Raw genomic sequence first — 18,194 nt, forward strand, 5'->3', positions numbered from 1 at the left:
GGAGTATTTTACTATTGTGGATGTTGTGTTCTGTTATGTTCATTTTAAAACTTTGTAAAAGTGTAGTCTCTATGTGTAAAAATTAAGTGTGTGTGTTACATATGGAGATTGAGTTATTTCCAGGGATTCAGGTTTTCTGTCCACTGCAGAAAAAGGCAAAAAAATGTAGATTTTCTTCTTCAAAGGAGAAAAATGTGAGAAATGACAGGTTTCCCCTTGCAGGCTAACAGAGTTCCAGCATGCATGGGGCTGCTTGGGGCTAGAACAGGGGTGGACAGAATACGGCCCATGGGCTGTATCTGGCCCACCAAGCACTTCCCTCCAGCCCGTGGAGTCCCCTCAAAACCCACATAATGGTGGCTGCCTCTCTAAAAGCCTCTGGCAGCACCAGCTGCAGCACCTCAGGCTGTTTCCTTGGGTTCTAGTTGCGAGGCAACCAACCCTGACCTCAGCCTGATCCAGCTGGCCTCGCTACGTGCCTGGCTCAGGCCACATTTGCAGCTTGAGAGGGGCGGGAGGGCTGGGCCAGAACCTGTGGCGCCGGTGAGGGGAAACATTGTCTGGGCCAGCTTCTGCCTCCTGCGCGGGACTGGGAAGGGCTCTGCCCTGCAGATAAGCCCAGGAAAGCAGCTGTTGGTGAGGCTTTCCCCGTGCCGTGCCGCTCAGGCTGTGCAGGGTTGGGCTGGGCCAGCACTGGGGAGGGGAAGCAGCAGCTTTGCCGCAGCTCTGACCTAGTCAGCACCAGGGAGGAGAGGTGGTGGCGGAGCCATGTGCCACTCAGGACAGGATGAGCCCAGCCAGAGTGGCAGGGGCTCAGCTGCATTTTCCCCCTACCTGCGCTGGTCAGTCCCAAGTGGCATGTGGCTCCACCTCTGCTTCTGCTGGCTGGTGCAGACCCAGCCGGACTCACCTCGTCCACAGCAGCACGTGGGAAGCTGGATTCAGCCGCATGCTGCTCCGGATGGGACGGACCCAGCCGGGTCTGCACCGGCCAGGAAAGGTGGCATGCAGCTGAAGTCGGCTCCTCGCATGCTGCTAGGGACAGGAGGAGCCCGGCCGGGTCTGCACCGGCCAGCAGAAGCCGCAGCGGAGCCGATTGCTGCTCGGGACTGACTGGTGCAGGCAGGAAGAAAGTGCAGCTGAGCCCCTGCTGCTCCAGCCGGGCTTGTCCCATTCCAAGCAGCACATGGCTCCACCACCACTTCTGTTGGCTGGTGCAGATCTGGCTGGGCTCCTCCCATCCCCAGCAGCACATGAGGAGCCAACTTCAGCTGCATGCCGCCTTTCCTGGCCGGTGCAGACCCAGCCAGGTCCATCCCATTCGGAGCAGCATGAGGCTGAAGCCAGCTTCCCAGGTGCTGCTGGGGACAGGGCAAGCCCGACTGGGTCAGCACTAGCCAGCAGAAGCGGCAGTGGAGCCTCCTTCTTTTGGGACCAGCTGGCACAGGTAGGGGGAAAGTTCTGGGGGAGGTCTGATGCCCCTGAAACCCCGCTGCTGGGGCAGGATGTTAGAGGGGTCACAACCCCTTGCTACCTGGTAAATTGTGCAATGGGAGGGACTTCCGGTGGCAAAGGTCAGGGGGCGGGGCTTCTGATCCCAAGGGGGTGGGGCAACTGAAGGGGCGGGACTACCCATGCAGCCCTCAACAGCTTGCCAGAAGTCATCAAGCGGCCCTCCACCTGAAATAATTGCTCGCCCCTGGGCTAGGAGTAGTGGGACATAAGAGGCACCATGTGCATGTGTGTGCCTATACATGCATGTGGCAGCCAGGCAGTGTGGAGAGCTGTTCCTGCATCTCCCTGCAGGTAAGTCTATGGGAGGAGGACAGACAGAGGCTCCCCATGCTGAAGGGGGGAGAGGGCTGGGACTGGGGATGGTGCCCAGTCAGAGTGGTGCATGGGGCCCAGGGCCAGAATGTGCAGTCACAGGGCCCAGCTATGGGAGTGGGAGGAAGCTATGGGGAGCTCATGTGGGGGGGGCTGTTGAGACACTGGCTCCCCGCCACTGTATGCACTTCCAGGAAGGGAGGCATGGGGGTGGGCACAGCCCCCCCAGACTTCTATGTGGGGCAGGGGCAGATGCAAGCTACCCTCTATGGGCTCAGGGCTCCCTACCCTGCTGTGCTTCCCCTGGAGCCTCCATGGCCCAGCAGGTGAGACCCAATGCGGGTGGGTAGAGTAGGATGGGGAGGCTTGGTGCTTCCGGGAGCTCCACACCAGCTGTGACACAATGGTGAAGCACCCTCTGCCTGCCCAGCAGCAGCAGGGGGCACAACTCCGCACCATGCTGCCACCCCCACTGCTTCTAGGTGGGCAAAGGGCACCTTGCCACGGTGGCACGGCTGACACAGGGCTCCTGGCTACAGTGGCAACATCAAGCTTCCCCACCCTCCTGCACTGGTTCCCATCTACTGGGCTGTGGAGGCTCCCAGGAGAGGACAGCAGGGCAAGGAGATCTGAGCCCACAGTGAACAGCCCGCATCCTCCCCCACCCCCAAAGGCTCCACTCTGGCTGTGCCACTCACAGGTGTAAGTGAGAGCTGGACTCCATGCTCTGCTCCACCAGGCAGGTGGCAGCTGGTGTTCAGGTGCTGCTGTGGGGGGAAGGGGACTGCAAGCCCTGGCCCTGGTTCTGTAGCCCTGGCAGCTGGGGGATCCTCTGGCAGGGCTGGGGGGAGGAGGGGAATAGGAGGTTGCGGGTTGTGAGTGAGGGACACCAGGAGGGCTGGGGGAGTGGGGGCTGTGGGTTGACAGTGAGAGGCACCTGGGAGGTTGGGGGGGGCTGCAGATTGGGAGTGATGGACAACGGCAGGGAAGGGGGGCTGCAGGTCAGGAGTGAGGGGTACCAGTAGGGCTGGGGGGATAGCACCAGCATATCAGGGCTGCTGAGCACCACAAAGCAGCACTGTGGGGGGATGGGAGTGGGGGGCAACAACTGGACCCATACCCTGGTGAGCAAAGCGGGCAGGCAGAGTTTTGGGTTTCCATGATAAAGAAAACCAAAATCAAATATCAAAATATATAGGTATTTAGAATTTATTGTATTATAGTGAGTAAGGCACTGGTAACTCTGCTGGGGTTAGGTTCCTGAAAGTTCCCATAGTTGGCAAGCCAAAAGGCTTATGGGAAAAAAGACTGGTGGGGAGCTGATGCATGGCCACGGAAAACTGTGGTTATTTAAAACTATACTGTGGTAGCCAAAATGGTATATAGAATATTAAGCATGGATACTCAAAACCGTGATTGGTGAGGGTAATCTGCAGTGGTGTTTCGTTTTAATCATGGAAAAATATGGATTTTGGGTTACTCTTTTAAATCCAAAAGTCGGGGATTTTTTATCAAAGAAAACCAAGATCTCTGTTAATCTTGGGAAAATGCAGATTTTGGAGGGTTTTAGCAGAGAATTTGCACTTTGTAAACAGAAAACCACGATCCATGGTCATTTCCATAATAGAAAATGGAATTGTGTAAAAAAACTTGCTTTGTTGTTTTGCATGTTTTATTCTAGCAATAGGTCATATTAAAGATTCAAAACAAAATTAATCTATGATAATGCATGCTGAAATACATTCCAGTCATCAGCAGTCCCTCGAAATCAAGGATGAAAAGTCCGTCAGGCTTAATAGGTCCTCAGGTGACTGAGGAGCCTAATGTTGGATGGACATGTTCTTCGGCATATTGTTGCGGGAGGGAGTGGGATTCACAGCCCTGGGTTGGTCTCCTCCTTCCTCCACTGCCGCCGTTCCACCTCAGTATCAAGTCATTGGGCCTCAAAGTGCCGTGTGTCTTGGTGGACCAGGTGGTGCCACACCAAATGGTCAGCAGCTTGCTTCGCCCAGCCATTGGTGTCAATGCTTCCATGTTTGAGGGCGACCTTGAGTGTGTCTTTGTACTGTTTCCTTTGCCTGCCCTTTGAGCATTGGCCAACAGAGAGCTGGGAGAAGAGAATCTGGTGAGGGAAGCGGTTCTCGGACATCCGGATGCAGTGGCCCATCCATTGGAATTGATTTCACAAGAGCAAGACTTCGATGCTGGTGGGCACAGCTTCATGAAGGATGCTCGCTCTGGTCCAGTGGTCCTCCTATTTGATCCCCAGGATTTCATGCAAGCACCACTGGTGAAAGCTCTCAAGTGTCTTAATGTGGTGTCAGTAGATGGTCCAGGCTTCACTGCAGTAGAAGAGGGTGGTCAGCCTGGAAGCCTTATAAACCAGGACCTTCGTCGACTTCTAAAGATCTCTATTTTCAAAGACACGTTGTTGCAGCTTGAAGGTGGTGGCACTAGTGCAGCTGACCCAAGTGCTGGACTTCTTCATTGATGGGAGCCCATTGAGAGAGGTGGCTGCCAAAATACAAAAAGTGCTCCACCTACTCCAGAGCCCCCCCATCTATGTAGATAGCGCAAGGGACGTTCAGCTGGCCTAGAAAGGGTTGATGGAGAACCTTCATCTTGGCAACGTTCAAGGACAGGCCAAGTCTCTTATACGAAGTGTTGAAGAGATCTTGGGTCACATACACATCCTGTGCAGAGTGAGCCATCACACAGCAATCATCCACAAACTGAAGGTCATGGATTTCCATGTTGATCTTCATTTTTGCCTGGAAGCTCCCAAGATTGAAATGCATCCTGTCCAATCAATACTGGATACTGTTGCCGGATGGTAGAGCATCTTGGATGAGGTGGATAATGGCAGTCCGGTAGATGATGAACAGGGTGAGGGTGACCATGCAACCTTGTTTGACCCCGGTCCAGATGCAGAAGCGTTGGTTTCAGATCTTCCACTCAGGACGGTGGCAGTCATATCATCTTGCAGGATTTTAAGCATGGTGACAAACTTCAGTGGGCAACCAAGGAATTGGAGGATGGTCCACAGAGCTTCACGATTTAAGAAATTGAATGCCTTGATCAGGTCAGCGAAGGCAAGGAACAGTTCTTGATTTTGCTCCCTACGTTTTTCTTGGATCTGCCTGGCAACGAAAACCATGTCCACAGTACCCCAGGATGGTCAGAAGCTGCACTGGGTTTCCGGAAGGATCTCCTTGGTGACGGGGCAAAGGCAGTTCAGGAGGATGTGGGCTAGGATCTTACCCACAATGGACAGGAGGGAAATCCCCCTGTAGTTCCCACAGTCAGATTTGTCCCTCTTCTTGTAGATGGTCATGATGATTGTGTTCTTAGATACCGTGGGGGATGTCCTCTTCGTCCCAAAGGCAGAAGATAAGCTGGTGGAGTTGTGACATGAGCCAGAAGCCATCAGCATGGTAGACCTCTGCGGGTATACCATCTGGCCTGCAGGCTTTGTTGGTTTTCCAATAGTTGCTGGATCACTGAGGGAATCCACCACAGGGAACTGTGGGATGGCTTGGAGCAGAGGTGGGCAAAACGCGGGCCAGATGCAGCAGCCAGGCCATTGTATCCAGCCTGTGGGGCCCCTAAAAAATTTAGAAAATTAATATTTGTCTTCCCCTGGATGCCTGTCACGCGGCCCACAATGGCTTGCCAAAACTCAGTAAGCAGCCTGCCACCTGAAATAATTGCCCGCCCCTGGCTTGGACGGTCTCATCCAATACGGTGGACTCCCAGTTAAAGAGGAGTTTGAAATGCTCCTTCCAACACAAATGAATGGCGTCATCATCCTTGAAGAGCCAGGAGCCATCCTGTGATCAGAGGGGGTTTTGTCCAATGGAGTGGGGTCTGTAGGTTGTCTTGGAAGTCTGGAAGAAGTTGCGCATGTCATGCTGGTTGGCGTAGCCATGGATCACATGCACCTTCTCCACCCCCACATTCCAGTACAGTGGTAAGGGCCCACATTTCTAGCAGAAGTGACACAAATTAGGCCTACACTCTTCACTGCCACTGTAATCCCCTTTTCATACCTCATCTTTTGCTCTGCCTTCTACTCACAGTCCTGTGCTCCTGCCTTTTATGCTGCTCTGCTTTCTTCTTGCTTCCCTGTGCTCCCTGCCCGATCTGCTTTCTGCTGCCTACTGTATGTGCAACTGTGTTCCTTGCTTCCTTCCTTGTCTGCCATGTGCTACACACAGAGGCTGCCCATGCCATGTGTTGCATTTGCACTTCAGGTTGGCCACCTCTGAATCCAGTATGGACTGGCAGATGTTCCTGCTTATTGCTAACTCTTACTTTACAATGAAAATTCATTTTGACTCTGTTTAGCATCCTCTACACTTCAAGTAAAAATCAAACCCAAAAGGGCTTGATTGTGATACCCCTACTTGCAACCAGTAATAACTGACTTCAAGTGCCTACTGTATCCACTGAAGTTACTAGGACTCCGTGTAGAGTACAAATACTATATGCAGAGTACTACCAAAAATGAGCAAGCATTTTGATGTCTGGCCCAGGAAAATGATCGAACTTGTTCAGGAGTGTTAATTGTAGCCATGTTGGTCTAAGGGCATAGGTAGGCAAGGTTAGGTTCTTTGGGTAGATGTGATATCTTTTATTAGACCAACTAAATAGTTGGAAAAAAGTTCTTTGCAAGCTTCATCATGCATAGGGAGTCTTCCCTCCCACTCCCACTTAGGAATACTGTGATGAAAGGCGCCTTAGGTGGTGTTTATGTCAGGTGATGTACTATCCGTCTGGCACAGGGCCCCTCCCCTCAAATCATCTGCCACAACTTGGTGTTATTGAATGAAAGGGAGGGGTTCAGTAGAGATCGTCTTTCTGGGTGACCCCCGGGACGGTAGTACTCACTGTCTTGGTGCAATGTTCCGCGGGGCTCTGCCTCCCCTACACCCCATTCACTCGCCAACCGAATGGGTGCCACCTGCATGGTTCGGCCGTGCCCAGGTGACCCCTTTCATCAGGGGGACCAGCATCGGCATGGGTCCTGGTGGGCTAGCCTGGCTGTCTCAAAAGCTAGCGTCTCCGCCTCAGATGCTGACGGGCTAGGCTTCCATAGCCTAGCATCCTCCTTGCCGCCTCTGGGCAGGACACCTCTAATTGCTCTTTACCAAAAATCGACTGCTGGAGAGGAGAGGTGGGTGGAACTGCCTCTTCCCTCCCAGCCTTCTACAGGGGCTCAGCTTCCCCCTGCTCTGGATGCCAACACCGAGCCGGCTGCACTGCTCCTGCCTGCCACAAGAGCCTCAGCACGCCTGACGTGCTCCACGCTGGTGTGCTTCCTCTTCCCCCTCCCCCTTGGTCCCTATGGGGCTTTTAAATCTTCACGTGGCGGCTATTACAGCCACCGTGATTGGCTCTGCTTTTCCCCACCCAGGGAACATCTGATTAAATGGCCAGCATAATGCCAGCTCGCGCCACTGCGGCTCCGGCTCCAGCTCCAGCTCCAGCTGTGCACCTGGAGGTGAGTTTCCCTGGTGGGGGAATGCTTGTGTGGCTTGGGGCTTGCAGGGACTGCCCCCTCCCCTTTGGGAGCCTTTGGGGGCATCTCACTGCCACAAATACATACACTGGGAGTCTCCCTATGCCTGACAAAGGGTGTTTCTGCCTGATAGGTCGTAAAGAACTTTTTTCCAACTATTTAGTTGGTCAAATAAAAGATATCACATCTACCTAAAGAACCTGGCCTGCCTGTGACCTTGTCAAGGCATTTGTCCTTCCTATACAAATTTTCCAGCTATCTTAAAAAATGTTAAACAACTGTATTGAGAGATTTGAAAAAGTAAATCATTATGAAGGGATCAGTTCCATTTCAATCATGGCTACCATTTCTCCCAATGAAATACCATATTTACTCAAAGAGATGATGAACCTGATTATATGATAACCCCTCCAATACTTTGATTCTATAGATGGAAAATTTATAAATTTATTCGAGTTTTCCAGGTATGGAATCTAATTATTGGAGGTTTGCCTTTTATTTGTCCCCCTCCCACTGCTACAGCAGGGAAAATAAATCTGGGGGAATCAAGTAACTCTCTGCTGTTTGCTTCCCCCCCAACTTTTTCCCTTGATAGCGCCTTCTCCCTCGCCTTGCTGTCAGACCCTGCTCTCCATGAGTATGTGAGAGTGAGGAGCAATTTTGAAAAAAAAAAATAACTTAGAAATTAAACATGGCTGTACCCTTAAACTTGGTATTATCTGGAATTGATGCATGTTAGGTTTTTGGTTTTTGTTTTGGTTTTAACTGCTGCCATTTTTAGCATAGGTGTTTCATAAACACATTTTTGAGCAGTACTTTGGCACCCGTTTACATCTAGTATAAACTATGCATGATATTAGTCCAAAGCCAAAAGACTCATGATTTACCACACAATTCACTGGGCTGGGCCCCACCTGAGTCAACAGAATTGTAAGCCTTGGTGAGCCATGACATTGTATACAGTTTACCCAAACTTCCTCTGTTGTGTCTTCTCTCAGCCTGGCACATATTATTGTGGCTTTGCCCTCCACAGTGACCCCACAGTTTAGCACTGCTCAGTATGTGTGTATACTTTAAATACCCCCAACAAAGGATCCATGTGCTAATTAGTTCCCACTCATGATTGGAACTGGGTATTCTTCTCAAGTCCTGGGATGCTCCAAAAATTTATGTGCAGATGAGGCACAGGGCAACCTGGTCCGTCTTCACTTTATGGAGTGCAGAGCCACACCAATAATATGCCCCAGGCTGAGAAAGGAGGGACCAAGAGAGGGATTCTGAGTATGCAGTGTTATAGCTCACCATGACTTGAAAAAGAGTCATCGGTGAGGGGAACTGTTCATAATAGGCACCAATATATGTTGTTTTCTGATGGACCGCACTAGCTAGCTTGTGGTGGCTCCTATCAGTACCATAATTTTTCAGCTGCCTTTGGCTAAGATCAGGCGCAGTGGCCAGGCAGAAGTCCAGTATACTGCTTGAATTGATGCCAGAAGTGCTGGAGGGATAGTGACAGAACACAGGGATGGAGGAATTCCTAGAACCCGAAACAGCATCGGTGGCAGTCTTGGAGAGGGGAGTGACAATTATGGAATGGAAAACAGACTAAAAGATGAGAAGTGAATCAGAGAGCAGAACCAAAGATCCAGAGACTGATGGAGAATGGACAAAGCTCGGGGAAAGAGGATGAAAAAAGGTAGGAAAGAAAGGTTGGTGGGTTCAGTGGTGTTGGAGGAGGTGGAGGCTTTATTGAAGAAGGCAATGAGAGAAGGGTTCAGTCAGCAGGAAGAAGAGGAAGAGAGGAGGTCAGGAGGAAGAAATGAGGAGTGAAACAGTGATTGAAGGGAAGAGGACAACTAGTGGGAGGAATAAGCCAGACCTGTAAAGAGAAAGAACATGAGACAAAGTGAAAGAAGCAGCAGCAGATAATCCGTTCCTAAGAATAAGCGCAGTAGTAACAGGGGAAGGAGAATGGAGAATTCGGACAATGAATAAATATGAATTTATTTTAAAAATATTTCTTTAATTTTGGGATGTTAAAGTGGAACATTTGAATAGTCTTGGTTGCCTTTCCTACCCAGAAGTCTTGGGAAATTTCATATTGGAGGCAAAAAGAGGAGGATTTTTGGAAGATGTATGCGGCAGTAGGTGAGAGAGAAGAACTTAAGGAGATAAGTTTTATTGCAGGAGAAAAGATGAGATAAAGGACAATAATTATTCAAATGTACACAGACATGCTTGAGATGGGAGAGAGAGACAAATGCCTGGACAAAAAGTTATATATGTTGAGAAGATATTTGATAAATATGGTATATAGGTGGGATCGTGGCGAGCTCATCTGCCTTCATTAGCATTTGCTAATGAAGGCAGATGAGAGGAGTCTTGGTGGGATAATGCATTTACCATCAGTAATCCAAGTAGGGCCACACTGAGAGTTTACAGTGTATTTCAGATCGTCTAAACTCTGTAGCACGTGTGAGCAGGAAGGACACCTGACCACATACTGCCAGTATAAAATATGCTGCAGATGTGAAGGGAAATGGCACAGGGCAGTGGAATGCCAAGAAATTCCGACGTGTGCTATTTGTGAGGAAGAGGGACACTTACAGTGCCGATGCCTGTGGTCCTTCTTAATTAAAGCTAGATCCACAGAGGAGCAGCAGAGACAGGAAAAGTGTGGAGGGAGATGTTGAGTCAGAATGCATGACAATGCAGAAGACACCACAAGAAAGAAGAGCCGGAGAGGAAGAGCGTGAAATCTTTGTTGGCAGCTGTACTACTTTGTATATCGAAGAGAGGGAACAGAAGGAAAAGTAAGTGGGTCAAGTGACTTTGAGACAGAGGAGAGAGAAGGGAGAGACAAGAGAATGATACAGGAAGGGGGAAGAGTGAGGATAAAGTAGGAGAAAGAAGAAGAGAACCAAATTGGAACATGAAAGAAATCATACGCTGTGAAGCTAAGAAAAAAGGCAGACAGAGAGGGGGAGAGAGATGGCTTAGTGAAAAGCTCATTGGAGCTACTGTGCTCTGGGTTTAGTGGAGAGGGGAAAAGGATGGCTGGGGCAGAAAAGCGCAGGAGAGGGAAAGGGAGAACCTTTTTAAATGTTAAAGCAATAACACAACTGACAAAAACTATGGGGATGCGAAAAGGGGGAGGATTAGAGCCAATGGCATCAAGCAGCAATGTAGAAGACTTGTAAAGTGGTAGAGATCTGAACTTTAAATGGATAAGCATGACTTTGTGTATTGCATCTGTAAGCGTGTTATCGAGGAAGAGGTGGGATAAGATTATGCCAATATTGAGTAGGGTAACAGTGGATAAATGTTTCCAGGAGTTTTGTCATAATAAAAAAAAACTTCCCCTCTGCGTGTTTGCCCATTGTGGGCCATTTGTTTTATAGTTATGCTCAGTGTTGGCTGCATTTAATAATTAACTTCATAGGTGGTTTCCATTGCTGAGCAGATGATGCTTTTGGCAGCAGTTTAATGATAGACAGTGTATTTAGTAATATTTCCTTGTATGTGATTATAAGACAAGGGGCTTTTTCCCCATGCCAATTGGGAGGGAAAAATCTCATCTTATATTTGAGTAAATATTGTATTCAGTTTATCTATGGTTTTATTAAAGTAGTAATTTGAGATATAGTACAATAACTTAGAATGTATCAACAATGAATAGAATATTTCTTGATAGTGCTTCGTCTAATATCATTTTCAATTGATAAAGAGCCTACTTGATTTTACTTTTCCTGTATAATATTGTTGGCTACATTTTCTGATTTTAGTTTAAAGCTGGACCCTTTCAAACACTCAGTTTCTTTTAGTTGTGTCAAAGGCTTTCAGGCAGCGTTCATATAATATTAATTATATCCAAAATAAGTTGTTGTATTAACCTTCCTTTTCTTAATTCCTTTAATTTCTAAATAGACTCTATTAGATGCAAATCACTCTACTATTAAATCCTATGAGAAAAAATAAAAGAAAGGAAGGTGGACACCTCACCTGATTCTGCTTAACAGAAAAAATAACTCCTGTGCACATTTTTACACATACTCTTGGCTTATTTTGTCAATGGGTTTGACTGGATAATTATCACACAGTTTCACAGTAGGTAGGAAGTAACTTAATGAGAGCCATGCATTATTTGGGTGGTTGGTTATTTGGATATGATTGATGATAGTGTTTGAAAAATGTACTTGATGCATACCAGTCAAAGAAATTAGCCTCCTAGCCAGATAGGTTTCTGGCTCTGCTCATAGCAGAGCTGATCTGGGCTAGGGACAGACATTCAAAAAGCCTGAGCCTGAATAGATTCAATCTTTTCAGGTTAGTCTAACCTGGCTGGGCTAAATCACTTTGTAACCACCCAGACATTCCAGAAATGCTAGCACATGCCTGCAGTGGCTCAGGCTCGAAGCCAGTGGGTGCTAGAGCAGCCTTCTCTTCCCTTGTGCAGCCATGACCTGAGGGGGGCATGGCCAGGCCCTGGCAGGATGCTCTGATTAGCCCAGCAGGGAATTGATAAGTGTTTATTACCCCTAACTCAGTGTTTATCACCCCGTTAAGAAAATGACAGAGGGACATTACCTTCTGCCTGTTGATTCTACCTGTTGATTCAGCACAGACTGTTGCCAGCATGTGGCCTGTTAGCTAATACACAGACACCTCCTCAGCAAGGCGGAGGAGAGGGGAGGGAATATCTGCTTAGCGGAGGGGTAGGGAGCAGCCCGCAGTCTTGCTGGAGCTGCAGTCTGGGAGCAAAGGGGGGGGGGGGCAGCTCTGCTGTGGAGCAGAGAGCCCTCCCCAGTCCAGAGAGCATGCCAGGATGCTAGGGGAGTCTGGCTTATCTTAAACCAGCAAAGGGTCTGGGACAGACATTGCATAAACTGGTTTGACCCAAATCAGTTCAACCTGGTTGAATGTAGTATCAGACTTATCTCAAACAGGTTTCAGCCATTTTCAAACTGATTTGTGTACACTAAACATCTGTTCTATTACAGGTTTAAACCAGTTACTGATTACTTAAACTGGTTTGTGTGTAATGTCTGTTCCTAGCCCAGGTGTTTGGGTTGGGATAGTAGGTCAAGAGTGGAGAATTACTTCCTTGTCATGATCCAACCATTTTCTCCTTTGATTTTTAGAATTTAAGAGCATGCTGCTGCATAGCTTGAGGGGCCTCTCTCCAATTACTCTGTTCAGTGATTTCTCAGAGAATGCTTGTGTTTTCTTCAGCATTGGTTGCTTAATTGTACTGCTGTTGACTGCACTGGAACAAAAACAACCCCCAAAAGAAGACTGGCATTTTTTCAGTGTTAATTTCAGACTGGCAATACATTTATCATGACACACAGGTTTGAGACTATATTTGAAAAAAGTGCTTCATTGCATCTGCAGTTTGTCATTTTTATTATATTGTATGATGTGTGTATGTAACTAACAAATTACATCTGATATTTTTCCTGCCATTTAAATAAACTGTACTTGAAAATCAACTATACATTAAATTTGGCATACTATTAAAATGCATTTTAAAAGACTTCATTTCTTTCTTTCTTTCTGTCTTAGGGAACTCTTGGAGTAATCCTATAGAAGTAACAGCCCTTTATTCATTTGAAGGACAACAACCAGGTGACTTGAAATTCAAAGCTGGAGACAAAATCCTCGTCATAACTAAAACAGATTCACAGTTTGACTGGTGGGAAGGAACTATAGAAGGACAAACTGGCATCTTCCCAGCCAATTATGTTACCTTAAACCACAACTAAACTACAGTCAATGGCCTTTTTTTCCTCTAAATTCCTTTTCTTAAATGTACACTGGACAGTGCAGACCTGGTTTTCAATTAATTTGTATTTTTGTTAAACAAATTTTCCTATAACATTTTTGTTCTGTTTCTAATTTCAAGAACCTTTGATAGAATTGATTTTTAAATGGAAAAGATAAGTTATAAACTATAAATTCAAACTAGACGTTAGAAAAAAATTTTGATTTTGATAAGTATTTTATTTTTATCAAATGTTTTGTTTCTGTGATCAGTGATAAATATTCTATAAACTCTATCAAGTAATTGTAATTTACTAGGTTCTCAGGAAATGCTCAGGCATTTATTTCAGGGAAGCTTGTTTGATTATATGATGGAAAATACTCCCTTTGTATCCTCGAATATGTTCATTTCCAGCTGTGCTGGTTAACTGTATAATCATTTTTACAATGTTTTTATCAATCAGTTTTTTAGTTATAGTACAGAGAATTCTAGCATTTTCTAAACACAGTCTTATAGAGCCCTCTTCATCATAATGTCTGAGCACTTTCCAGTTTTTTATTAAAAGATGCTACCAGTGCCTGCGCAGTGATCCGTTCTTTCCTTACAGGAAGAAGTATTTTGTAGTATTTGTTTTAGCAGAGTTGGTTTTTACTTCAATATTATGTATATTCTGCTATGTATTTTATATAACAAGAGGCTAGGGTGAAAATGTGCACATTGCATGGGGAGTGGAAGATGGTGAGACTTTACAACAGTCTCAGCTCCTGAAGGAGTTCATTTCATAGTCTGGAAATAACCACTGAGAAAAATCTCCCTCTCCCTCTCTCGTGTTCCCTTTACTAATGTGTTCTGTCTTGGTACTTTGGAAGAAAGCAAAATTCAGAATTATACATTCTCCTGCTCTCCTTTAGAATAATAATATTTATGCATTCAAGTAATATAATGTAATTATAATAATAGTAGTATACATTCCAGAAAGAAATTATGGGGGGAGGGGAGGTAATAAAAGAACTGCCAGAACAGAAGAAACATTCTCCGAAAATGTGTGAGAAATGTGTAATTATACTTAGTACTTCTAAACCACCGTTCATGTATAGAAGGTAAGCAATATTGTTCCCATCTTGCAGATGCAGGAAATTTTCCTACAGAGAGATTCTGACATGCAAGATAATATAGCAAGTTAGTTGAAGAGACTGAAATAGAACTTGGATCTTTTGTCCTGTGGGCCCCGGTAGATTAGCATTATCTCACTTTTGACATCAAAGAATGAGATTAAACTTCCTCATGTGATGTTCTCTGTCACTCAGAAACAGTATGTTTAGACTATTCTTTAGGTCTTTCTTTTGAAGTTGTCCTTTGTTATATTCTTGCTTTTCCTGGCATTTCTATGAATACCGTCTAACAATCTAACATGATCTTTCCAGCTACCAAGTCATGGTTGTAATATAAACTTGGAGTGCAGCACTCAAAAGGCAGAATTTCTGCCTCTTTTTTCTCTGCCAAATGTTTCTCTCAGAAGATTTTTCAAATGAGGTTCTTTACTAAGTGGGGTAAAAAGAGAAACTCTCTCCCCTCCTTGGATTTTTGTTTTATAGCAATCACAGCTCCAAAGGTTACTAATTTTTTTCCTCCAAATGCTGTAGCTCCTGATGCTCAGTCCTCAGTCTCACTTGAAGTTCCCAAAACAGAGGCAGTTTATTTTATGCTTTAGGGCATTTGACACCATTAGCTTATCTTACACTGTCTAGATAGCATCCAGTCTTACACTATCAGGATGGGGGTGGGCAAATTCTGTGGTAAAAAGTGAGGCATGAAACCAAATTCTCACACAAGCAGAAGACAGGCCAGAATCAGAATCAAGTCAAGGAGCCAGAAGAAGTATGTCCTGGTGAAAGCTAGCACTCTGAGGGCACATCTACACGTGTTATTAGCGAGCAGCAATAAACTCCGGAGCACATCGTGCTGATGTTTATTGCTCCCAGGTGCCATGTTTGCACGTTCACCCAGGACCACAGCGCATTGAGCTGGACTGGAGCTGCCCCATCTGCCAGAGGTTCTGAGGGGTTAGCCTGCCATCCTGCCACTGCTCCAACATGGCTCAACAGGCTGGCCGAGGTATGAAGGTGCTCCAGTGTGGGGCTAGTCCCCTCACTGAAGCACCCTTGTGCCCTAACCAGTTGCATTGGCATCTACATGTGCGGTGCTGTGGAGTAAAAATATCTGCAGCAGGGTTCTACTTGTATTGACAAGTACTACCTTACTGCAGAGTAAGTTTCCTGCAGCCTAATAGGGCCACACGTGTAGATGCAAGATGTTTACTTTGAACCTAATTAGTCTACATGCAATAAACATCTCATGTAGATGTGCCCAGTAGCAAGTATAGTGGGCACCCTGAGCTGGGCTTAAACAGTTCAGCTGCTTCTGCTAAAAAACCACCTAGTTCTCCACAGTGCAACCAGGGCACTTCCAAGATTGCTGGTGGAAACAAAGCCCCCGGCACCTGCCTCATCTCTGCATGCTCCAACCCCAGAAGCAGGGCAATCAGCATACACTGGAGGTGCTCCCCATGGGCATTCTTCAGAGATCTGTCTGGCATACTTGAGAGTAGTGGTGGGACAACCCCAGAACATCCTTGCTGTCTCAGTTTCAGGTGTGGTGAGCACAGTAGGGGTTGGTGGCTGTGCAGGCAAGAAACTATTGGTGGCAGTCTCCAGAGTACCTCAGAAGCAGTGAAGATGTGTTCTATGTTCCCAGAGCTGCAAAAGGTCCTTGCAAAGCTGCCTCCCCCCCCCCCCCCCCCAAAAAAAAAAAATGTAAAAGCTAGCAGATAGAATCGGAAAAAATATGGCTGGAAAGATCTCAGGAAGTTACCCAGTCCAAGTCCCTGCCTCAGGCAGTTTCACTGCATCCAAACCCTCCCATACAAGTGCTTGTCTCTTCTATTGCCAAAACCACACAATCAACCCTATCAAAAATACTAAGCATGCCCCAACCTGCCACAGGTCAAGCAGGGGGATAAGGGCTGTTAGTGTCCTGCCACTATTAAAACACACTCAAGATATCCAAAGAAATCTGTGATCCCTGCTACAGAGAAAGGCAAAAACACTTTGAAATTCAGACTTCTTCCCCCTTTATGTTTAGTTCAATATTTATGGCAAAATACACCATTCATAGGACTGCTTTATCAGTCATCAATTCCATTTAAGAAAGCTTCCTAATTCTCTACTTCTAGAAGTTTCTTATGGAGAATAATAAAGATAACACAAACCACCAAAAAAACCGCAAAACCAAAGTGAATGAAACCTCTCAACTATCTAAATGCCAAGACTTGTTCATTGATATTGCTACTATTTTAATGGGCCTGAAAGTCATGTGTGTTATCTGAATGGACTTGTAAGTCAGCTATTTGATATTACATTACATCATTAAATGTATTAACTTCAAGTTAGATATACAAGTATCAAGTAAAGCCTGCATTATACATGCTATGGTACCTTATTAGCTTTTTTTCTGTATATTTGGCTTTCTTTTCAGAAAACAAATAGACTTACCGTCAGAGAAATAGGAAGTTGTTAAAGCTCCTTAATCCCTTTCAGGTAACTACTTCTATGCAAATCTCAAAATCAAGGTATATGGACTTGCTCAACAGAATAGTAATATTTTTTTCTTTATCTAGAAATTCCATTTCTGTGATATGGCTAGTCTGCTGTTTTGACACACTCGTTAAGGAAAAATGAGAGCTTTCTACAATATATTTGCTCACTGTATTCTCTGCAATATAAAGTTGGTCGGTTATTAAGCCGCAGGTATATTTTTAAACATTAAAGAGTACCTCTTAGCTCCAGAAGTTTGTATGTGTTTATCTACCCTCTCCCCTCATCCCCCCACCACCAGCTGCAAATGCAGCAGAGAAGATCAAAGACTCACTGCCAAGAATGGAGAAATAGGTAGGTAAGAACCAAACTTTTCCTACTGCATCTCCAAATCTGTTCTTTTCCACCTACACTGATACATATCACAGGAACAGTTGGTAGGTTAGGGGGGCTTCAGCCCACCGATATTATGTTATCTTCCTCCACAGATGAGAGGGAGCCTCAGCAGTTATTGGAGTTATAGACACACTGGAGGGTAGAATGACCTAGAGAGACTGGAGAAGTGGTTTGCAATTAATCACATGACATTCAGCAAGGACAAGTGCCAAGTCCTGCACTTGGGATGGAATCATTGCATATATAAACATAGCTGGGAATGACTGGCTAGGCTGCAGCACTGCACAGAAAGGACCTGGGAGTACAGTAGACCAGGGGTTAACATTTTGGCTGGAGTGCCAAAAACACCCCAGAATAATTTTGAATTTCACTTTCTTTCAAGGTACCCCCAAGGTAACCTGGCGCACACCAGAGCACGTGTGGCACAGGTGTTCCCCAGGGACAACTAGTGGCAGCACAAGGTGTCCCACTGCTAGTTGTCCCCTGGGAACCAAATGTCCATGCATGTCTGGACATGGCCAGAGTGTTTGTAAAGGTGATGGAGATAGCCTTTTCTCTGTAGCTGTAGGAGACATGAGTAAGAACAATGGACTCAAGCTGCCACAGAGGAAATTTAGTTTGGAGATTAAGACGACCTTTCTGATAGGGTGGTCAAGCATTAGAATAGGCTACCTAAACAAGTTGTGGACGCTCTATCCCTGCAAGTTTTTAAGAGCAAGTTAGACTGAGCTGGTTTAGTTAAGGATGATCCTGCCTTAAGCAGAGGGCTGTACTGGATATCCTCAGGAAGTCACTTCCACACCTAGGTACTTTCCTATGAACCTAATGCATGTTCATGTAGTATCACAGTACATCACAGTACTTTGTTTTTCTATATATGCTATACAAATAAAGCAACTGAGCATCCTAGATGTTTTTTCAGGATGCTCCACATTTCAAAACTATGTCTCCAAGGATTCCCTAAAACTGAACTTTTGACATGAAATTGGTGACAGATCATGGCCTAATCAAGTCTAGTTTTTGCAAACAAAAACTGTCAGCTACTTACAGGGCGTGTCTATATGTCGCCTTATGGTGACGTTACTATGCCATG

The 18,194-nt window shown here is 46.1% G+C and overlaps 1 protein-coding gene across 1 annotated transcript in view; it reads left to right on the top strand.

Annotated features, from left to right (window-relative positions):
• Window positions 1-16,950, top strand: part of SH3YL1 (SH3 and SYLF domain containing 1) — a 121,347-nt gene extending 104,397 nt beyond the window's left edge. Inside the window, exons 11-12 of the mRNA XM_059730006.1 lie at window positions 12,914-12,976; window positions 16,647-16,950. Of these exons, the coding sequence (XP_059585989.1) occupies window positions 12,914-12,976; window positions 16,647-16,657 (74 nt within the window). The 3' untranslated portion in view covers window positions 16,658-16,950. The remainder of the gene's footprint in view (window positions 1-12,913; window positions 12,977-16,646) is intronic.
• Window positions 16,951-18,194: the final 1,244 nt, after the last annotated feature.

Source organism: Alligator mississippiensis, chromosome 1, assembly GCF_030867095.1.
Source record: "Alligator mississippiensis isolate rAllMis1 chromosome 1, rAllMis1, whole genome shotgun sequence".
In the NCBI taxonomy this organism is placed as follows: Eukaryota; Metazoa; Chordata; order Crocodylia; family Alligatoridae; genus Alligator; species Alligator mississippiensis.